We start from the raw sequence: 24,609 nt of genomic DNA, 5'->3' as shown, positions 1-24,609 counted from the left end.
TATGAGGTGATTGGGAATAATTTCTATATCTATTATTATAACTGGAATTTCGATTTTGTGAATTATTTCTCGATCTATTGTGTTGATTGTTATTTTATCTTTGATAGTTTGATCTGTTGTATGAGTTATTCCGTGATCTATTGTTTGGATAACTATTATTACGATTATTGGAATAGCTTCTATTTCTGTTGTTTGAATAGTTCCTGTTCCTATTATTCGAATAGTGTCTATTTCTATTATAAGTTGATTTTCGTGATTGATTGTTTGAATAATGTCTATTTCTGTTTGATTGGGAACTGGATGCTGAAACAAAATGTGTTGAGTTTGAGTTTGATCGTGGGTAGTTGTTTCGACTATTTGATCTACTATATCTATTTTGTGAGAAATTTCGTGAATTTCTTTGTTCGGGTGATCTACCTCTATAACTAGAGTTATATGGTGATTGATTTCGAGAATAGTTTTGATTATTTGGAAGTGGTTTTCCAGAGCTATGGTTACTATATACATTTTTGTTTGGTAGATTTTGATCTTTTTTCATGTATTGGTAAAATGATTTGTTTGGTTCTTTGTGTTTTGAAGGTTTATTTTGGTTGTCTTGCTGTTTTTGTCTACATTCGGAGATACTGTGTCCGTATCGTCGACAATAGTTACACCATTTCTTAAAAGATGGTTTGCCTTTCCAATTTGGGTTCTTTTCATAGATGTTCAAAATTTCAGTGATTCTTTCAGATAGGTCTATATCTGATTCTTGTATATTGTTAATGTGTGTAGTTTTTGTTTCAATGTGATTAACATATTGTAATTTTAGGTTTTCGGTTTCTTCGAGTTTCATTGTGATTTCTGCTTGTTCTAATTTATCGACTAGTTTCTGAAATCTAGATCCGGTTCACGAATTGAGGAAGGATGAGATGCTCTTTTCTTTATAGCAATTTTTCTTAATTGTGGTGTTAAGGTCATCATTAAAATTTCTGTCATTTTTGTGTTTTTATAATCGTGCGTATTAAGTGAATATGCTTTTCGAACTAGTGTTTCGTTACGTACTGCTAATTGTTTGATGGTTTCATTTGGTAATCTGCGAATTTCATTACATAAAACTCTTTGGTGTTGTTTATTTCTTTCGGAGTCAAACATTTTTGAAAATTCTTGTGTGAATCTTTTCCAATCTGATTTTATTTCTATAGGTAGTACTGAAAATCATTTTTGTGCTGCGCCGTCTAATGTTGTTTGTATCAACGCTGTGCGGCGATGTAACCAATTTTGATGAAGTGGTGTATTTATTGGTTCAGGTCCTATATTTAAAATTAAATTTGCTGTGACTGCGTTTAAGTAATCTTCTACTGAGTATTCAGGGTCTGTTCCTGTAAATACCATGAGTGGTTTATTTGATGTTATTGATGATTCTCCCATGAGATATGGGTTCATCGTCACTTGTAATGACTCTGCGGCATTTGGCATTTGTGAAAAATTTGTCAATTGATTTTTTGTGATTTCATGTTGTTGTAGATAATATGGTAGTGGGATTTCATTTTGCATTTGATTTGGTTAATACGAATGCATAGTGAGAATATACATGATTATTATTAAATTTTCGTGGGGAGTAGTTTGGTCTTGGTGGATGTGTGTAATTATAATTGTGCTCTGCAAAATTATTTCTTGTAAATGTCTTTCTTGGTTTTGATGGTCGTGTCATTGGTCTGAATGTTTGATAATCCATATGTGAGAATTTAGGTGCAAGAGTGGCTGAAGGTTTTACAGTTGATTGTAACGTTATATGTGGTGATGTTACTTTATTATTTTTTGGTGTTGTTAAGTTTGGATGTATTGGTGAAATACTTTGCTGTGTAGTTGTCACTGTCGTGTGGACAATTTCTTCATTTATGAAGTGTGATGGTGTTTGAATATCTTGCTGTGTAAGATTTCGAGTTCCATTGAGGTTTTCATTATGTATAACCGTTGAATTTAAACTATTATTTTGTGTATCAGGCAAAAATGTATTATAATTTAAAGGTGTGGCGTCAATTGTTATGGTATTATTTCTATAAAATCTGGGTGAATAGATATTGTGTCTATCGCTTGACTTGATATATCATTTGGGAAGTTTACAAATAATGGATGAGACCAATCGGGGTCCCAAACATAATCTGATTGTTCGTGAATGACTGTGTCGTCAGTGTTACTTTGGGGTCTAAAATTGTTTCTTGCTTGGCTAATTAAATCTAAATTATGTGTGAAATAATCTATTGTAAACCATGCTAATATTTTTTAATCATGTTTAGAATTTTGTGAAACATCATTATTGTAAAAAATTTCACGAATTGCATATAAAAATGTAGAAAATGCAGTGATTTCATTTCTAACTTTTGTGTGTCTAGATGTCTGGACTGGTGATGTACTTTGGGCTTCTGTTGTCTCTAATATATTTAAGTTTGTGAATATTATAGCAAAAACTTCATTTGTGAATATTGAGTTTGCTCTCTGTGAGTTATGGTATTGTATATTTTTGATATATTTGATATATTCTGTGAATACCTTTGAAAATTCGAGATCAAGATCGTCTGTTTGAATAACGTATTTATTATTTCCTGGTGTACAGATTCCTATAGTATAAATACCGTATTGTTGTGTTATTTTTGCGATATCTTTTATATAATGATCAATTATTTGTCTTTTTATTTTTACATCGGGAAATTCTGTTTTACATGGACTGATTCCTGGTTCAAATAAATTTATGAGTAGATTTTTACAAAATTTTATTTGTCCTCTATCAGTTTCTGAATCTATAATGAAAGGGAATGCTTGTTCGTAATCTATGCTTTCTTCACTTTGAGTGTGGCTGCTCATCTTTACGTTTGATGACTGTTAATAAATAATTATTAATGTGTCTAATTGGTTGACTCCAATTATATAAATGTACTGGTTCATGTTTGTGCTTCTTTTTTATTCTATTTTTTCCTTTTTTCAATGAAATTGTATAGTGCGTCGAGACTACTGACTTCTGAGTCGGAAAATGCATTTCGGTGTTTCGAAAATCTTTTTTGTGTTATCTGTCGTTGTTTACTTAAAATTGTTCTTTTTAGTGTTTGCCGTTTTGTGTGAATGTATTCAGTTGTTTGTGTATGCGGGGTGATAACAAGATCGTATTTTTGATTTTCAATTTGACAATTGTGTTTGACGATGATTTGTTTATTTCCTAAATTTTTTAATGACATAAGGTTTAGGATGATGGATGCAAGGTTGTTTGTAAGTGGTTTTTATTTCCTAGACTGTTAGTCCTTACGATTTTTTGGTTAGCTTAGCCTGGGTCTTTTTATTCAGGGTTGGAGAGAAAAGTATATCGATTCCGAAGAATGATTTTTACTTTCTCGTGGCTAATATAAGCTAAGGTGTTAACTTAGTTAATCTTACTTAGGGGTAGTGATTGTGTTCAAGGGTTGGAGAATAGTAAATCGATCCACAAGGTTCAGGTATAATTAGAACGCGAGTAGTTCGTTAGATACTATTTTAAACTTACTAAGTTTAAGATCTATCCTGGGTCGTATAAGAGGAGGGGTCAAGTGAAGGATGAATAACCGAAGTTCTTCACTGTTTATCTTAATTTAAATGGTTAATATTTGAAAAATTTCTATTAGTCCTGGGTCTTTTGAAAAGGTTGGGGAGTGAATCGACGTTTGAGGTCGTTAGACACTTAATAAGTGGGTGGGGGAGAACAAAATTGTTCTGTTTGATCCAAGGATAAGCCTTGATGATCAGAATTAAAGTTAAAGAGAGAAAATTGAATTAGATCCAAGGATAAGCCTTGATGATCTGGTTTAAGATTAAAAAGTTTTAGGTTTAAGAAATATAAAATTTAAGGTTTTGAAATAACAATTTGTGACTTTTAGTTTTGATGACGTTAGTTTAGTTATGATGGTTGTTATGTTTAGGTGATGAAGCTAGAACAACAAGATAAATGATGTTTACTAAAAATTTTTTGTCATGCTACTAATTTTTATTTTTATTTGAATAAATTATTTTTAAAATATGTTTTATATAGTACTGCAGTTGAAGAAACGATTAGTGATGTTTTTATCAATCGTTATTGAACATTAATAATTTTTTAAGTGCCTGGTAAATGCATTGAAGATTTTTCTTCAAGAACTCTATGTTTGCGAATGAAAATCTAATTTCATTGCCGGTATAATTCTAAATATAAAAGATTGTTCTGGCTTTTGCCGTACGATCATGAAACTATTTGGTAAGTTTCTCCGTAGTCGTATGTCGTCTCTTGTCCGAGGTCTGTTTCTAATACGTCGTTGTTCTAGTATTGTTCGGAAGAGTGGTTTTGATCTATTGAGTCGGAGAGACCATTCAATTAAATTATTATCGTATAACATTTTGAAAATGTTTCTGTCTATTTTCACACTAATTTTTTGTTAGTTCTAAGCTAATTTGTTTTTTAAGGTCTTGTTCGAGACTTATGGTCGCACCAGATGAGTTATGTACGGGGGTTACTTATCTCATAGAGTAATTTCGGATAGGGTACACCGTCTGCTCGTCACGCTATCTTATTTTCGGCCGGATAGATTCGTGCAACTTCTTAGTCTAATACCGATCCTAATCTTACTCTTATTACTACTAGTCTCAGGGTGTTTAACTAGTCTCTGCTAGGCTCAATAGATCTAGAGTATACTGGTATTGTTGCGGCTGCTGAAAAACTCGGGAGAGTCAACTATTTTCTAAGTTAAATTCAAATCTCTCTGGTACTGAAATTACAAGTAATTTCAGCACTTACAAATAAGTGGGTAGTTAGTTAGATGGATTGTGATTGGTTAGTATTAAATACTTTATAGTGATTTAATATCTAAATTATGAATAATAAAATATAGTTTAGATCAGGTTCCAGAATCGTCTACATTAAAATTTGTATGCACTTACAACTTTTTTCAAAATGTTTTAAGTTTAAGTCCAAACAAATTTCTTCATTTAAAATGATTGATTTTTGATACCTAATTATCGATGTGATGGATCAAGGATTTTCTCGAGGGGGTTGCGGATTATCAAAAAATATTCAAAAATTTTGACAAACTTTTTTTAGTTCGAACAAATTGATTTTCCGAGCTATCCTAAAGCACTAAAAAAGACTCTGTTTTGGCCAAATTTTCTGCGCCGCAAGCAAGTTTTTGAAAAAGACAGGTAAAAAACCGTTTTTGCGCTATTTTTTTGAAAATTTTGAAAAAAAAATGCGGTTTTCTGGCGCGCGCTCCCCAAAGGCGCCTTTAGAAAGTTATAGGGTCGGACGCCCAAAAATGTATTTCTTAAAAAGTACCAGAGGGGGACTTTTGGGTCGGCAGGGAGTCAAATTCTTGAGGAAAAGGGCGTCCCCCCTTAGATCCGCCCCTGATCTTTACATTATACAGGCTTAAATTGCTCAGCAAAGTTTGATTCTTGCTTGTTTTTTTCTTTGTACCGATAATTTATTGATTTGAAATCTTTTCAGTTTTTTTTCGCTCGTAAAATGGGATGGTCGTTTACGACATTTCCCTAAAGTTGTTCGTGATTGTATCTGTAAATTGCCTTTACATACCATTTTGCTACGTACATACCATTTTTTAGGTTCAATTCTACTTAAATTTGTGTGAAATTGTTTAAATTGATTCAAATTTTCAGTTTTTTTTGTTTTGTCGTTTTCTTTTTGCAGTGCACAAAAAATTGAGTGTTTTTACTCGCTCGTTTATTTTTAAAGTTAATCAGACATGTGCCTGTCGAAAAACGTCCTTTTACAAATGAAAACATTTAATTAAAATTTAAGAAAATGTTTATTATTATGTACTCATGGTTTTGGTTGCGAGTAGCCGAGCAAAAATTATTCAGGTGGTTGCTATGGGAACAAAGTCATACTTCATTTAATGGAATCTTATCAACATCAAATTTTTTTAAAATCGATCTTAAGTTTTTGCCCGATCCTCCAACACAGGGTATTGCATGTTATAGCAAAAATTCAAGGCAATACAAGAGAGATCAAATTGCAATTGTGATAGACGAAGTGTACTCCATGGAAGAAGCCATATCAGTTTCAAAGTGTATGAGACATTCCAAAATCATCTGGGCTGCAGCAGTAGAGGCTGGCCAAGCAGTCAATAAAGGTGATTTAGCTAGGCGCCTGTCACAGTTTAAACGGGAAACATTACACGTATTGTTCAGAAATTCACAGCACATTACTGAAGTTTCACACCATTTCATTGAATCTAACCCTAGTCCAGTTTTTACTGATAACAAAGATGTCGTTGCTGGATGTTACCAATCCTCTCAACCGGAAATCAGCTTGGAATATTTAAATTTGGAAAAAGAGAACATAATTGATTCAGCTCCTGCTACTTGTTTTTTGAATCAGCATTCAGGGAAAGATTATTTAGTTGTTCTCTTCACGAGTAGTAAAAGCAACAAAAAAAATGGTCACCACGTAAATTTTGACAAACAAAATGGGGAGGAAAAGCCATTCGCTATTATCGATGATACGAACGTGGAAGCACGTGAATTACCATTCACTGGCACTGAGGTCCAATCAGTTTTGGTTTTGGTCGAGAATTTTACTTCTCTTGCTGCCATAAATCTAGCAATCACGAGAGCGCAATTTGAAGTCATAATAATAGCCAGCGAATCATTGAAATCAGACAGAAAATGGCTCGATTATATCCAGCGTTTGATCGGCGTCCAGTTGAACTACTGGAAATTTATGAGAGGCGAACTATCTATTGATTTTGATTGGCTGAGCCCCCATATACGAAGCGATGCGGATTATCATTGGCTTCAGAAACGAGTTGAGCGCGATTGGAATGATACCACATTATCTCATCTACTGAATGTTTATGACGAGGAAACTCTGCTACCAATTGCGATCGCAGCTTCAGCTTGGAAATTTTTCTACCCCGGTAAGAATGTTCAACTTATGTGTTTTAAGTTTCCAAAATTTGTTTGCAACCAATTGAAGAACTTTATCATGTGTCTAATCAACTGCAGTTGATTCTTAAAAGCTGTTAAAGAGTGTTCATAGTATGTGTCTTAAACATGTAAAGTTTGAACGCACCCACATAAACAACTTTTCTTGCAATTCCATAAGAACAGAAATTTGCATGAAAGGTCTATGATTAATATTTTTTCATATATGGAAATTGTATGACTAGCGTTTTTCCATAAACCAAAAACTTTGATTTTTCTACATTTTAAGTTCTCAAAATTCTTTGGTTGTGTTCGTAACCGAACTCAAATGTCATAAGCCTTGGTTAAAAATGCATTGGAAACAGCCTGAAATGTTTTAATTCTGTCTCACACAAATAATCTAACGAAAGTAACGAACTTTTAAATTTTGGCAAAAACTTTCAAAGATGATTATTTCTAAAATTTGAATTTTTAAATTACCAGACATTGATCAAGGCATACAAAAACATGTCATACTAAAGAAAGAGGAGTTTTAAGCGTTTTGACGAAAGTTATGAAGAGAAAAGGAAAAAAAATCCAATATAAATATATCCAGGACTACGTTATACACACAAAAAATTAAATTTTGCATGCAAAATTTTTTTTTCAAAAAATGTTTGTTTGAGTACGAAAATCAATTTGCGGTTGAAAAAAACACAAAAAAAATTTTGGGGGCAATTTCAAAATTTTTGTCATCGCCATCAAATAAATGCTAGTCATACATTTTCCATATATGGAAATTGTATGGTTAGCTTTTTTTTTGACAAAAAAGTTTTTGTTTTTTATTAAGTACGATACACCGAACTTATTGCCAAAACAAGAGAAAAGTTGTTCGCAAATTCAATGACACCATTAAGCAAAATGTATGAAATTTGAATGATTAGTAATTTTTCATAGACTTAGTTTATGGAATTGTATGATTAGCATTTTTGGTCTATGGAGGTCAACCCGGGTGACATAACCCATACTAATTTTGCTAACTTAAATAACCCATGCTAAAAAAAACTAGCTGATAGCGTTGGTTACCCTAATTGGTTTGCTTCCAAAACTTTTAAAATTTTTATAAAGTGACGCGGTTAGGTGAGAAATCACGTGTAAGCAATTTTTGCTTGAAATCAAATTCTTAAGCGTGTTTTTTCTACTTTGGCCGTTCTGGCATCTCATATCAGAAACAGTTATTCTTGCAAAAACAAATAAAAAAAGAAAATTTTTGATTATAACGCCTCATTTAAAAATGATATAATTGAAAAAAACTGTCAATTACTGAAAGCCCAGTTAGTTAAAATTGAACTATCAGTTACCCGTAAAATTATGCAAAAAAAATCAATCAAACAGCAATGACCGGTAGCAGTGACTTGTAGTTTTTTGTTGAATTTTTTCGTCCAGAATCTTGATTAAATAACGGGAAACTTGTGATCGATGCGCTTTTTTTATGATAACTTTGATTATAAAGCCAGCAGTTTGTAAACACTATACAATAGCTATAAATGAATTAGCTTCAAATTTCAGGTCAATTTGGCTGTTTTGTGATAAATCTGATCAAATAAAGCGTAAGTCATTTAAGACTCCGGCCTAAAAATCAGTCCAAAATGGTTTGGGTCAACTTTTTGGCCTCATTCAACAAAACAAATTTTCTTCCCATTTCCCACCATAGAGCAATAATTTTTGTTCCAACTTTCGATACGAAAGTAACGGAATATTTGTGCTCGAAGTGGGTTTTTTTTTCTTCAGACAAATTTCGACTTTTTAACATGCCATTTTTGACGGAATTTTTAAATATCATTCAAAAAGTATTGTTGTCCTGAGCTTAAATTTGAAAAGATATTTTACATGTGATCATTTTTGGATAAGTTATGAGGGTTGCAATTTTGACCAATTTGGGACAATTAACGAGCGATATAATTCGCGCTATTAACGCGTAAGCGGAGTATTAATCCGTCATATAAATCGTTCCAAATTGGTTGAACGAAGCTTATTTGCCAGAATTGATATGTTACAAGGAACGAAATCTCTTTTTTTGTACTTTATATGGCGTGTGGGCGATGATTTTCATTAAAAATTTCAAATTTTAGAAAAAAAGTTTTCATTTTATTTTATTTCATTCAATTTTTTTATGTTATTACTGCTGCTCCATAAACCCTTAAAGGCAGTCGGAACATTCAGGGCTTCGCCCTGATACGAGCAGTCTTGTTCAATTTAAGTTTTGTTCAATGTTGTTAATGGAATATTTAAATTTGGTCAAGTTAGTTTACATAGCATACGGTCTATGTAGCCAAATCAAAATTGATTTGACAGACGAAGGAGACGTCTACGCTGCCAGCGTATTCCGCGAAAATTTATTGGCAAGCGGTGCAACCAAGGAAACGTTGACCGCGACTAGCACTAACGCTTACGATGTTTTTTATCAGACCTCGTATACTTTTTCTTTGAATGGTTAACAAACAAAGGCAGTGCGCGCGCAATTAGCAGGCTTCCTTGATTAAATTTTGCTCGATACAGTTTTATAAATTGAACAACTTATAAGCTTATCATATCGGGTCTGAAAATCTCTGGACTAAATAAAATTTGTTTTCTGTTTTGACTGGAGTTTATTAAAGTAGGTTGCGGTGCGGCAAGGAAACAATTTTATACTTTTTTTCATATGACTAAATTAGTTTTAGTATAACTTTTGGATATGGGTGGATCATACCCTCACAGATGAATTTTGTCTTTTTTCGGTCTAAAACTTGCCCGGGTTGACCAAAAATGCTAGTCATACAATTTTCATATATGGAAAAATGCTAGTCATACACTTTTCATGCAATTCCATTAGTACAGAAATTTGCATGAAAGGTCTATGATGAATATTTTTTCATATATGGAAATTGTATGAATAGCGTTTTTCCATAAACCAAAAAGTTTGATTTTTCTACATTTTAAATTCTCAAAATTTTTTGGTTGTGTTCGTAATCGAACTCAAATGTCATAATCCTTGGTTACACAAACGTAGTAACCAAAGGTTTGGCCGTCGCGCATTAAAAATGCATTGGAAACAGCCTGAAATGTTTTAATTCTGTCTCACACAAATAATCTAACGAAAGTAACGAACTTATAAATTTTGGCAAAAACTTTCAAAGATGGTTATTTCTAAAATTTGAATTTTTAAATTACCAGACATTGATCAAGGCATACAAAAACATGTCATACTAAAGAAAGAGGAGTTTTAAGCATTTGACAAAAGTTATAAAGAGAAAAGGAAAAAAAATCCAATAATAATATATTCAGGACTACGTTATACACACAAAAAATTAAATTTTGCATGCAAAACTTTTTTTTTCAAAAAAAGTTTGTTTGAGTACGAAAATCAATTTGCGGTTGAAAAAACACAAAAAATGTTTGGGGGCAATTTCAAAAATTTTTGGTAAAATTTTTGTCTTCGCCATCAAAAAAATGCTAGTCATACATTTTCCATATATGGAAATTGTATGGTTAGCATTTTTTTTGACAAAAAGTTTTTGTTTTTTATTAAGTACGATACACCGAACTTATTGCCAAAACAAGAAAAAAGTTGTTCGCAAATTCAATGACACCATTTTAGCAAAATGTATGAAATTTGTATGATTAGTATTTTTTCATAGACTTAGTTTATGGAATTGTATGATTAGCATTTTTGGTCTAGGGAAGTCAACCCGGGTGACATAATCCATACTAATTTTGCTAACTTAAATAACCCATGCTAAAAAAAACTAGCTGATAGCGTTGGTTACCCTAAGTGGTTTGCTTCCAAAACTTTTAAATTTTTTATAAAGTGACGCGGTTAGGTGAGAAATCACGTGTAAGCAATTTTTGCTTGAAATCAAATTCTTAAGCGTGTTTTTTCTACTTTGGCCGTTCTGGCATCTCATATCAGAAACAGTTATTCTTGCAAAAACAAACAAAAAAAGAAAATTTTTGATTATAAAGCCTCATTTAAAAATGATATAAATGAAAAAAAACTGTCAGTTACTGAAAGCCCAATTAGTTAAAATTGAACTTTCAGCTACCCGTAAAGTTATGCAAAAAAAGTCAATCAAACAGCAATGACCGGTAGCAGTGACTTGTTGTTTTTTGTTGAATTTTTTCGTCCAGAATCTTGATTAAATAACGGGAAACTTTTGATCGATGCGCTTTTTTTATGATAACTTTGATTATATAGCCAGCAGTTTGTAAACACTATACAATAGCTATCAATGAATTAGCTTCAAATTTCAGGTCAATTTGGCTGTTTTGTGATAAATCTGATCAAATAAAGCGTAAGTCATTTAAGACTCCGGCCTAAAAATCAGTCCAAAATGGTTTGGGTCAACTTTTTGGCCTCATTCAACAAAACAAATTTTCTTCCCATTTCCCACCATAGAGCAATATTTTTTGTTCCGACTTTCGATACGAAAGTAACGGAATATTTGTGCTCGGGGTGGGTTTTTTTTTCTTCAGACAAATTTCGACTTTTTAACATGCCATTTTTGACGGAATTTTTAAATATCATTCAAAAAGTATTGTTGTCCTGAGCTTAAATTTGAAAAGATATTTTACATGTGATCATTTTTGGATCAGTTATGAGGGTTGCAATTTTGACCAATTTGGGACAATTAACGAGCGATATAATTCGCGCTATTAACGCGTAAGCGGAGTATTAATCCGTCATATAAATCGTTCCAAATTGGTTGAACGAAGCTTATTTGCCATAATTGATATGTTACAAGGAACGAAATCTCTTTTTTTGTACTTTATATGGCGTGTGGGCGATGATTTTCATTAAAAATTTCAAATTTTAGAAAAAAAGTTTTCATTTTATTTTATTTCATTCAATTTTTTTATGTTATTACTGCTGCTCCATAAACCCTTAAAGGCAGTCGGAACATTCAGGGCTTCGCCCTGATACGAGCAGTCTTGTTCAATTTAAGTTTTGTTCAATGTTGTTAATGGAATATTTAAATTTGGTCAAGTTAGTTTACATAGCATACGGTCTATGTAGCCAAATCAAAATTGATTTGACAGACGAAGGAGACGTCTACGCTGCCAGCGTATTCCGCGAAAATTTATTGGCAAGCGGTGCAACCAAGGAAACGTTGACCGCGACTAGCACTAACGCTTACGATGTTTTTTATCAGACATCGTATACTTTTTCTTTGAATGGTTAACAAACAAAGGCAGTGCGCGCGCAATTAGCAGGCTTCCTTGATTAAATTTTGCTCGATACAGTTTTATAAATTGAACAACTTATAAGCTTATCATATCGGGTCTGAAAATCTCTGGACTAAATAAAATTTGTTTTCTGTTTTGACTGGAGTTTATTAAAGTAGGTTGCGGTGCGGCAAGGAAACAATTTTATACTTTTTTTCATCTGACTAAATTAGTTTTAGTATAACTTTTGGATATGGGTGGATCATACCCTCACAGATGAATTTTGTCTTTTTTCGGTCTAAAACTTGCCCGAGTTGACCAAAAATGCTAGTCATACAATTTTCATATATGGAAAATGCTAATCATACACTTTTCATGCAACTCCATAAGTACAGAAATTAACGAAAGTAACGAACTTTTAAATTTTGGCAAAAACTTTCAAAGATGATTATTTCTAAAATTTGAATTTTAAAATTACCAGACATTGATCAAGGCATACAAAAACATGTCATACTAAAGAAAGAGGAGTTTTAAGCGTTTTTGACGAAAGTTATAAAGAGAAAAGGAAAAAAAATCCAATAATAATATATCCAGGACTACGTTATACACACAAAAAATTAAATTTTGCATGTAAAGTTTTTTTTTCAAAAAATGTTTGTTTGAGTACGAAAATCAATTTGCGGTTGAAAAAAAATACAAAAAAATTTTTGGGGGCAATTTCAAAAGTACTTAGTAAAATTTTTGTCTTCGCCATCAAAAAAATGCTAGTCATACGTTTTCCATAAATGGAAATTGTGTGGTTAGCATTTTTTTTGACAAAAAGTTTTTGTTTTTTATTTAGTACGATACACCGAACTTTATGCCAAAACAAGAGAAAAGTTGTTCGCAAATTCAATGACATCATTTTAGCAGAATGTATGAAATTTGTATGATTAGTATTTTTTCATAGACTTAGTTTATGGAATTGTATGATTAGCATTTTTGGTCTATGGAGGACAACCCGGGTTTGTTGCAGCTAATTCTACTCATTTACAATTTTAAGGATAAAAAGTAAGAAACGAAAGAATTTCGAAGTTAATACATAAAAGGTGAGAAAGTGGTATGTCCGTCGGAGAGAATGAACGTTTCAAAGTCAACACTATCAAGACCTGTTATGTAATTTAGATGCGATTAATTAAACGTGAATACTAAATCACAACATTCGTCGAAACAGCAAAAAATGTAATTTGCCTGAACAATAACTGCTCCTTTTCTTCCCTTTTGAGGAAAATATTTGAAACTATGATAACTAACTGAATAAAATCCAATAAGAGTTTTGCACTAAAGTATGATAAAGGGTTTTAAAAATATAATTCAAAATTAGAAGCAGTTAAACAGATTATGAACGAAAGCTTTAAGTTTGGGTTTAATCCGACGGATTTACAAATTGATTCTTGAATGAAAATAGTTTCAAATGTAGGTTTCAGATTTAAAGAATGAAAACTAATGCCAGGGGATGGCACTGGTGAATTAAAAATTTGATTTCATGAAGTTTGTACATTTTAGATTTAGAAGAAAAAAGTTAAGCTTTTTCAGTTTGTTTTTCTTCTAAGAACTTTTCTAGCTTCGTGTTAAATAGTTCGCTGTCCAAATCAGCACTGTTGTCAAACTCATCAATGGCTGTTTGAACGTTCTGCGACAGTTTCTATTACAAATCCGAGATTGTGTTCCAGTAAAATGGGTTTTTTTGCGGACCCGGAAGATTCTTTTTTCTGATCTAAAATGTCTATAAAGAGCCTCTTACCATAAAATTTTGGAGGTCCCAAGTTTTGACTACACCTAGTTAATATTACCATTACCATTAGAGTTGCATTACCAGTATGGGTAGTCTTTTTTTGTTCTGTAGTGACCCTATAAATTGAGTCGACAATCTAATACTTTGGAGATTTCACTGTGGGTTCCTCGGATTGTTTTGGGTGTAATCTAATCCGGTGGTTTTATAGCAGGTTTGTACTCTGTGCTACCTTGAGTCTCGTCTCTGCGAAAGATGCTGATAGAGCATTCCGAAGTATGAGTTTCCATAAACTGTTTATCTCAAATCTCAGATTTTGCCCTATTTCGTTTCGAAGGCAAAAAATAAAGGGTTTTGACAGGCACTGACACATTAGTGTGTTCCGTAATAGGCAATCTCTAACCGTCTGTTCATTCTCAATCGCTAAAAATCGATGAATCTAAAGAAATGAACATATATTCATCGCAAGCTAATTAACCTGTAATGCGAGTTGTCTTCTTCGCTCCAGGAAGTTGTATTTTTTGGGGTTACGTGAAAAGTTTGAGGCCCTATTCCTGGTGTTTTTATCCAATGTTGCAAACTCGATTTCTGTTTTTGTTTTGGGGCCAGGTCTGCTGAGTTCCGGAGGCTTTGTCTTCTGTCTGTCGATGTGTGTTTTCCGGTTAGTCCGCCCCGAACGTACTTTAATATTATTGTTAGAAAAAAATGAAAACTGAATATTTCCTTTTGAAGACCGAATATGAGCTGAGTTGGAATTGGTGAAGCGATGTCCGACTCCCTGGAGACTTTTCTGTCAGATATTTCATCTGTGGTTTCAGAGGCGTTAACAATTTTATGGTTCAATTTCTTGTATAAGGGGTTTTCATGAGTGCTCTTGTTGGTTTTCGGAGAATGTTACTTTTAAATGGACTTTGAATGGGATCCTCTATAAGATGGTTTCGAAAAAAGGGGTAATCTGATTCATATCCAGTGGTCGGCATCCCAGTTAAGTGCTTGCTCTTGCTTTGATTTTTTCCCCTTGGTCTAAACTTTCATTAGAAAGTTTTCTAGGTTTGAGTTGTTTTCAAATGTTACTGGGCTTTTTGTTGTAAGGAAATGCGAAAGGAGAACCTTTAATTTTGAGAGAAGTTTCCAAATAAATATTGAAATAGCGTCATATTGTATGTGTTTTTGATGTTCTTACAACATGGCTGAAATTTTAACATTAAGACTATGTAGAAATTTTTCAAGTAATTCGTTGTAGCAGTGATCGCCCACTGTACAGAATTTCACTTTAATATGATTAGAATTGCAGAATAGTTTAAAAAAATGGCTAGCAAAACAAGAAACTTGGTCTACGCGAGAACAAAAAGGATTGATTTGTAGATGAAAACAATCTTGAAAAAATTCAGTAACTATGTTTGTCGAGATTAATTTACTAATTTGCGCCAAAGGAAACTTTGAAAATCTGTCTATACATGCTAAGTTATACTTTTTGTTCCCCATTTTGGATATAAAGGACCGGCTGAACCTAGGCTGAGTTCTTCGTTTGGTTCCGTAATAGGGGCAGTTCGCTGATATGGGAATTTGAGATAAAAACTGTTTACAATCTCACCCGTTTTTGTACATTCTGTAAAGTTTCCACCGTGGAAACTAAAACGTCTGTTTGTATGAAACATGTACAGTGCTAAATAATTCTTTCTGTAATGGTAGGAGTGTGCTTCATGAAGGGTCTTTGAAACCGAATTTCTAAGCGAGAAAGGCACAACACGTTTGTAAGTAGTAAGTAATCCGCAGCTTGTAAGTAGTAAGCTGTAACACTTGGTTCAGAGTAAGTAACCCGTCGGATTGATGAAGCTGCGAAAAAACTGGTGGAAATATAGCAATTTTGAATTAATCGTCTCTTTTTTAGTTTAAAGCGCTTTAAGAATTTGGCTCAATATCGGGTATTCTTCATTAAGGAGTGCCACCAGTTTGGCATTAAATAAGATCTTTAAATCCAAAGGTCGTTCGGGCAAAATTGAATTCTGTCGGTATTTTTTTTACAAACTTTTTACATTCTGATAACAGAGGATTTCTACGAAAACATGAACACCAAAATTTGAACACCAGAAAATACAGAATTTGAAATTAAAATTTTTGGAGAATCAAATAATCAACAATCCGAAGAATTACAATTGAACTCAAAAAGTCAGTTTAATTATGCTTTAAGTTGCAAATTCGAAGAGTCGAGCTGATAAAGTTTACACAATAAGCTAACAGGTATTTACTTAAAATATCTGCAAAATTGAGCCATTAGCATTGCAGTTTACTTATCATTTGGATACATAGCTTTATTAGTTTTTCTGACGGTTGCTAACACGAATTCTCCGTATTATTAATTTGAGGGTATGGTTTTCCGGAAGTAACCCTTGAAAATTTTTTGATGAACCCCGTATCTTTTCTAACCAAGTGTCCGTGTGAAATTAAATAGTAAAAGTTGTTCAAGACAACTTGTTGTCAAGTGTGATATGTTTTGTTCCCATGGTGTGTCAAAAGGGTTTCAAGAAGGGCTTCGTGGTCTGTAATAATTTCGAGTTTTGAACCGTAAATGTAGTTTTGTAGTGTTTTGCCTCTCAAACAACTCCTAAATGCTCTAAATCGTTGTTGGAATTTTTATGCAACGTGGGCGTTAAAGTTCTTGAAAAGAATGCAACATCTTTTCGGGCAGTCCCGTGAAAGTGTTCCAATGGTTATTCAAGTCCATTTTTTGATGCTTCAGTTCCTTACGAGGCCAAACTGGGTACTCTGTGATTTGTGAGCGCTTTCGTTAACAAGGACGCTCCCTTTGTCCTGCCTTCAATGTTTCATTCTCTTTGATCGTTCCGAATAGGTTTCAGCATGTTTAATGACTTCTCTAGAATCCAGAAACATAAAAAAACTAAATTGTGCGCCTTTCAAGTGCACAGTTTAGCCTCGTAGTGTTTTTTCTATGGTTTTACGTTTAACAATTAAATGGGTTTTTCTGTTAAGTTGTCAATTTTTTGTTTAATTTCTTGAATGCTTTAGTGTGATTATTGCTCTATTCGAAAACTGATTTTTTTGTTTAACAGGGGAGTATAATGGACTTCCTAAAATTGCAAAGTTGAGATGAATTTGATATATTGATTGGGTTACCTAAAAATTTAACTTAATTTCCAGATGTTTTTTGGAATAGGTAGGTCTTTTCTTAATGAAAGAACTTCAAAGTTAATACATAAAAAGTGAGAAAGAGGTATGTCCGTCGGAGAGAATGAACGTTTCGAAGTAAACACTATCAAGACCTGTTATGTAATTTAGATACGATTAATTAAACGTAAATACTAAATCACAACATTCGTCGTAACAGCAAAAAATGTAATTTGCCTGAACAATAACTGCTTCTTTTCTTCCCTTTTGAGGAAAATATTTGAAACTATGATAGCTAACTAAACAAAATCTAAAAAGAATTTTGCACTAAAGTATGATAATTGGTTTACAAAATATAATTTAAAATTAGAAAGCAGTTAAACAGATTATGAACGAAAGCTTTAAGTTTGGGTTTAATCCGACGGATTTACAAATTGATTCTTGAATGAAAATAGTTTCAAATGTAGGTTTAGGATTCAAAGAATGAAAACTAACGCCAAGGGATGGCACTGATGAATTAAAATTTTGATTTTATGAAGATTGTACATATTAGATTTAGAAGGAAAAAGTTAAGCTTTTTCAGTTTGTTTTTCTTCTAAGAACTTTTCTAGCTCCGTGTTAATTAGTTCGCTGTCCAAGTCAGCACTGTTGTCAAACTCATCAATGGCTCCTTGAATGTTCTGCGACAGTTTCTGTTACAAATCCGAGATTGTGTTCCGGTAAAATGGGGTTTTTTGCGGACCCGGAAAAATCTGTTTTCTGATCTAAAATGACTATAAAGAGCTTGTTACCATAAAGTTTTGGAGGTCCCAAGTTTTGACTACACCTAGGTAATATTAGCATTACCATTAGAGTTGCATTACCAGTATGGGTAGTCTTTTTTTGGTCTGTAGTGACCCTATAAATTGAGTCGACATTCTCATACTTTGAAGATTTCACTGTGGGTTCCTCGGATTGTTTTGGGTGTAATCTAATCCGGTGGTTTTAGAGCAGGTTTGTACTATGTGCTACCTTGAGTCTCGTCTCTGCGAATGATGCTGATAGAGCATTCCGAAGTATGAGTTTCCATAAACTGTTTATCTCAAATCTCAGATTTTGCCCTATTTCGTTTCGAAGGCAAAAAATAAAGGGTTTTGACAGGCGCTGACACATAAGTGTGTTCCGTTATAGGCAATCTCTAACCGTCTGTTCATTCTCAATCGCTAAAATCCGATGAATCTAAAGAAATGAACATAGATTCATCGCAAGCTAATTAACCTGTAATGCGAGTTGTCTTCTTCGCTCCAGGAAGTTGTATTTTTTGGGGTTACGTGAAAAGTTTGAGGCCATATTCCTGGTGTTTTTATCCAATGTTGCAAACTCGATTTCTGTTTTTGTTTTGGGGCCAGGTCTGCTGAGTTCCGGAGGCTTTGTCTTCTGTCTGTCGATGTGTGTTTTCCGGTTAGTCCGCCCCGTACGTACTTTAATTTTATTGTTAGAAAAAAAATGGAAACTGAATATTTCCTTTTGAAGACCTAATATGAGCTGAGTTGGAATTGGTGAAGCGATGTCCGACTCTCTGGAGACTTTTCTGTCAGATATTTCATCTGTGGTTTCAGAGGCGTTAACAATTTTATGGTTCAATTTCTTGTATAAGGGGTTTTCATGAGTGCTCTTGTTGGTTTTCGGAGAATGTTACTTTTAAATGGACTTTGTATGGGATCCTCTATAAAAATGGTTTCGAAAAAAGGGGTAACCTGATTCTTATCCAGTGGTCGGCATCCCAGTTAAGTGCTTGCTCTTGCTTTGAATTTTTCATCTTGGTCTAAATTTTCATTAGAAAGTTTTCTAGGTTTGAGTGGTTTTCAAATGTTACTGGGCTTTTTGTTGTAAGGAAATGCGAAAGGAGAACCTTTAATTTTGAGAGAAGTTTCCAAATAAATATTGAAATAGTGTCATATTGTATGTGTTTTTGATGTTCTTACAACATGGCTGAAATTTTAACATTCAGATTATGTAGAAATTGTGCCAGTCGGTCATGTCTGGAGGTTTGACCTTGAGAAACACGTAAATTTGGAGTGAAGTTTTAATTTTAAAAATTTCGAATGGAGCCTGTCATGCTCAGTTTTCTCGAACCAACTGAAAACGCAAAATCAAAATCAGAACGTCCGAATTAACAATTGCGGGAAACTACTCAAGAAAAAGGCAGGAAATTGCTATTCGCAATTTCTCGATACGAAATAATAAGAGAGTAGAGCTGTCTTATCCTGAAAACAGGAGAATAGAACACAGACTTGAGAAAGGACGACTATTCGAACGGAAAGGAGTGAACATTCAATGGAAGAGTGGGCAACTCGAGTGTCCCAATGGTTCATTCAGAAACTTTGATTCTTGAGACAGAACTTACTTCTGTTGTTAAAACTAATTAGCATCAAACTTATTTAGTTATATTATTTGATTCTCAAGCTGCTTATCTTTTAGTTACTCCTCATACTCAAGTGCATCGACATGTGAGTTCTCAATTTAAATTTCTCGAGTGTATTTTATGATAGTTATGTTGAGATAAGGCGAGTTTTAGGTTGATCCATCTGAAATGGATCAAAGTTCCACTGTCCAATAAAAAGTAACTAAGCGGATTGTTCCGACCCGGTTTTTAACGGCGTTCATGTATTTTGGGTATTTCGAGACCTAAGTAGGGGGACGTTTTTATTTCTAGAGTGGGGGGTGTTTTGGTAGTGGCCTTTAAGCTGTAACGGGTTCCAGTCTCATGTCGCAAGCGAACCGAATTGGCTCCGACCGTTCATGAGGTAGAAAAACACAAGAGATAGTGTCCCTGACTCTTGAGCCAATGGTTATAGGGCCTATTTTTCTTAAGCCTCATATGTGACTAAAGTAGGCGACTGTTACATAGTGTTTTTATGGCGCTCCTGGGTGTTTTTACGACATCATGACTACGGAGTCGAACCCACTTGACACAGCTCCGGGCTACATGCCCATTCTAGAGTACCGGTGGTACGGTTCAGCGGGAACGTGTAAACCTTCCGGTTGTACCGTGATAGTTTTTTAAGAAAACTCAAGAAAACTTCCTGGTACGCTCTCCGAACGAGGCTTAGCTAACCGAGTGAAGGGGGGCAACTAGGGGGACAAAAACACGAGCAACAAAAGGATACAAAAAGGAACAAAAACCATAAAACGAAAAAAGACAGTGACTTTGATACCAAATTAGTTGGATCAAACCTTTGTATTAATTAAATAGTATACACATACTGTTTTATAAGACAGATCGTTTCGATCAATCTAGCAATTTAAACCAGTGACTTCAGTAAGGTGCCCGAGTGGGGGGCGTTGTTAAGGGTTTTCAGATAGATTGCGACCCAACCGGACCACTAGGAGACTTGACTGGAAAGGGTGACCAGTCGAGTGGGAAAGTGGTTCACAAGGATCGAAACGGACCACTAGGAGACTTGATTGGAAGAGGTGACCAGTCGAGTGGGAAAGTGGTTCTGCTGTCAAGTGCAGAACAGAGACAACCAGCACAGGACCACTACAAGAGGACGCACAGGGGTGTTCTCAGGTCGAACAACGGGTATCGTTAGAATCCACATTACATTATAGGAAATAAGTGTAAAATTGGATAAGCGGAGTCCCATTGTTTTGAGGCAGTTTTTACTCAAGCAGGCCTGGAAACAGGTCTACGGTTTTCTCTCGAGAGGTTTAGCACCCGGCGCTTAAGGGATTTTTTGGCTTAAGAGGGGGGCTAAAGAGGGGGGAGGTTAGTAGGGGGGCTGGTTAGGTTAGAGGTTGGCGGTTGTAAATTGTAAAAAGGGGGGAAATCAGAGTAACTAATTAATGGACATCGTTGATTTAGTTACATTAGCCATCAACACGCGTTGGTAATAATAGGTGGATATCCAAAATTTAACTCGAGTTAAGATTGGTACGCTGGTTGGATTGGTAGGGGGGAACGGATATAGACAGTTTTTGTGATACCCCATAAGATCGCTAGTGGGGGGAGGAAAACGCGTGGCAGTTAGGTACCAGACATTTTTTTTCGACAGAAGGTCGACATTTGTCTCCTTTGAATTTTAGGTTGGTTGATTTCTCTGTTTTATTATTTTTTCTTGTTTAAAATTTTTTTTTATTTATTGTTGCATTTTGGTGAGGATTTGCGATTGGTTTTTATACGAACAGGTGATCACAAGATACCTGCGCACAGGTTTTGGTTTCAAGTTGCTTGGAACATAGAAAAAGAGGTAATTCAAAAAGGGGGGTTAGCATTTGGCCATTAAGAGAGGGTTTTTGGGATTTTCACTAGAGCTTGAGTGGTGGTACAAGGTACAGTGAATCAAGAAGTCCCTACAACGAAGAAGAAAAAGATCCGATATCCAGACACTCAGTGACGAGTCTTGGGACAGTACCGAAGAAGTCTTGGGACATTGCAGTCTGGGGACAGTCTTGGGGCAACACAGTCTTGGGACAGTGCAGCCTTGGGGCAGTCTTGGACCAGAGCAGTCTTGGTACAAAACAGTCTTGGGCCATTGGTCTTGGGAGGTTAGTCTTGGGACGTTGGTCTTGGGACATTAGTCTTGGGACGTTGGTCTTGGGCCATTGGTCTTGGGACGTTGGTCTTGGGCCATTGGTCTTGGGACGTTAGTCTTGGGACGTTGGTCTTGGGCCATTGGTCTTGGGACATTAGTCTTGGGCCATTGGTCTTGGGACATTAGTCTTAGGACGTTGGTCTTGGGCCATTGGTCTTGGGACGTTAGTCTTGGGACATTGGTCTTGGGCCATTGGTCTTGGGACATTAGTCTTGGGCCATTGGTCTTGGGACATTAGTCTTGGGACGTTGGTCTTGGGCCATTGGTCTTGGGACGTTAGTCTTGGGACATTAGTCATTAGTCTTGGGCCATTGGTCTTGGGACGTTGGTCTTGGGCCATTGGTCTTGGGACATTAGTCTTGGGACGCTAGTCTTGGGACATTGGTCTCGGGACGTTAGTCTTGGGACGTTGGTCTTGGGACGTTGGTCTAGGGACGTTTGTCTTGGGACATTGGTCTGAGGATACCAATAAGAAGTACTGGGACAACACTGAATAGTCTTGGGACGGTAGATAGAAAGTCTTGGAACAGTATTAGGAAGGGGGTACTACAAGAGTACTAAGTTAGGTTGAAGTAACCAATTATAACAACACATTCCCTATCCTAACCTTACACATAAAAGTTTTCAAGAGTTTAAGAAAAATTGTTTTTAGCGAATTGTCAATTTCTTTTTACTTAGAGTTTTAACCTTAGAGTAGAAATTTTGTAGATAATAATACTGTAAATAATAACAATTGTAAATAATGAGGCGGAGCAGGGTACCGGTAGCTGAGAAAAGATCTACCGAAGCAAAATATAATTCGTCGCTACGCAAAGCAACATCAATGGGTCCGAAGATAACAAAGAAGAGCTTTTCAGTTAACATGGTCAGCACAAGGAGCACAACGGAGAACAGAGCAAAAGAGGGCACAGAAGGGGAACGAGTAGAACCCACCATCGAGATTGATCTAGAGACACCCGATCAAAGTGTAGATGAAACAGGGAAAATTGCGACGGAGTCAACTCCAATGCCCAATGCAGAAGAACCAAACCCGAAACCCATAGAGTTCTCACCAATAGACAATGTGGAAGATGCAATAGGCAACACCGAAGAAACGGTGAAAGAAGACTCTCAAGTAAAAAAGACATCTTTTACAGAAAGGTTGGCGATGATGGTCGGAATAAAAACGAAAGAAAACATGACTGAAAAACCAAAAGCTGAAAGAGCACGAACATTTGGGACAGTGAGCACGAAGACGACAGAAGCTAATCCAAGAGAGGAACAAACTAAAGCAGAAGCTACGGCCAAAGACAGACCGACGGCTGACCATGAAGAGGCTACTATTGAGCTAGGTGACTTGATGGCGAAACTGAATCAGATCGACAAAAAACTGAAGCACAGCGAAGAGGACAGAGAGGTGATAAGAAAAGAATTAAGATACAACAAATACGAGTATCTGGATAGTTATTTTAACCTGGCTAAGGCAACAGATGAGAGACTCAAGGAGATGTCAGATAAGGTAGAAGCCACCAATGAAGAACGAGATAAGAACATCAAAAAAGATATGCAACAGTTGAAAAACCGATATGATGATGTCAACAGCCAATTAGGTAGCCTGGAAAAGAGAATGGACACAATGGGTAAGAGTCAGGCCGAAAGTTCGTGTGCAATACAGGCGAAATTGGATGCAATCTTGAGAAATTCTACCTCACAAGAAAGACCGGCGGCGGATCGCACGCAAGGCACCAGAGTTGACTTTGTGGAACCACAAAGGAACAAACGGCAATCGACACCGTTGCCCTTAACCCGGGACACGGTGAGCATAGCACCAACAGCTACTAAAACGATCATGAAGAATGGAACGTCAAGTACAACGACTGGTCCGGGGGACTCAACAGCTAACAGCAACGCAGGTCCGGATGCTATGACATGGGCAAGCACTTGGGAGATGATGAATAGAACTCTAGAGGCCTTCGCCACGAGGAACACTGACTCGAATGAGAGAAGAGAGGGAAAATCCAGAAAAACATTCAAAAAGCCAAAAGAATTCAAAGATGACTCTGATGGATGCATTGATACTTGGGTGGAAGTGATGAGACTACACCTAGAACAGGACAACTTGAACGATGAAAGACAAGCATGCACAGCCATACTCAGCAATTTAGAAGGCACGGCATTAAAATGCGTGGTTGCGAAGAAAGAAGAAGAACGCGATACCGCGGACAAAATCTTTGAAATACTGTTGAATAGATTCGGCTCAGGCATGAAGGGTCATCAAGCGATGATGCGATTTGAAAAAAGGAGACAGAGAGATGACGAATCGATAGACAGGTTCCTAGATGATCTCGAGAGCTTGAGAAGAAGGAGTGACCCAGAGGAATCTACCAATAGAAGAAACTTCAGCATAGCCTCAAAGTTCATTGATGGGGTAAAGAGTGACGACTTGAGAACGATGTTAGCAACGTATTACACATTGTCGAAAGATAGTGCGCCAACTCCAGAAGAGATGAGGCAGAAGTCAAGAGAATACATGCTGATGAAACCCAAGAAATACTCGTACTCAGACAACAGGAACACCCAAGGGGGGAGTCAGCCACAAAGGTCGTCATGGTACAAGCCTAGAGATGACATGGACAAACGCAGGTCGTGTGCTAACTGCGGGTCAGTTGATCATCATGTGGCGGATTGCACGACATACAAACAGGGCATGAAGAGTTTGGGATATGCACCCGATGAGGACGATATGAGCCAGATGGAAGAACACCAGTTCTATAGTGGCTTGATCATCAAAATAGGTGCAAGATGCTTCTTCTGTAACCAAGAGGGGCACTTCAGGATGGACTGTCCGTTGTTCTGGGAAGCGGTCAAGAATCAGAGTCATCCAAAACACAAGTTGGCATTGGCAGCAGTGCAGAACCAGAGAAACAGACAAGGTGAATTTGAGACGAAAAAACTCGAGGGACCAAATGTAGAGCTACCAACGAAAACAGTGAAAGCTGTAACACAATGTGGTAGTGCAGCAGAGGCCACGGCGAAGAAAGCCCCAGAAATAGATTACGA

At 35.6% G+C, this 24,609-nt stretch overlaps 1 protein-coding gene across 2 annotated transcripts in view; it reads left to right on the top strand.

Moving 5' to 3' along the window:
- The window catches only part of LOC134853097 (uncharacterized), a 149,851-nt gene that overhangs the window by 96,840 nt on the left and 28,402 nt on the right, over window positions 1-24,609 (top strand). For both annotated transcript variants that reach the window (XM_063869034.1, XM_063869033.1), the window contains exon 2: window positions 5,971-6,908. In XM_063869034.1, coding sequence (XP_063725104.1) covers window positions 5,971-6,908 — 938 coding nt within the window. The remainder of the gene's footprint in view (window positions 1-5,970; window positions 6,909-24,609) is intronic.

The sequence above is a fragment of the Symsagittifera roscoffensis genome, chromosome 8 (assembly GCF_963678635.1).
Source record: "Symsagittifera roscoffensis chromosome 8, txSymRosc1.1, whole genome shotgun sequence".
NCBI lineage: Eukaryota > Metazoa > Xenacoelomorpha > Acoela > Convolutidae > Symsagittifera > Symsagittifera roscoffensis.
Note: the sequence above shows the minus strand (reverse complement) of the source record. Positions and strands in the feature narration are given on the sequence as shown.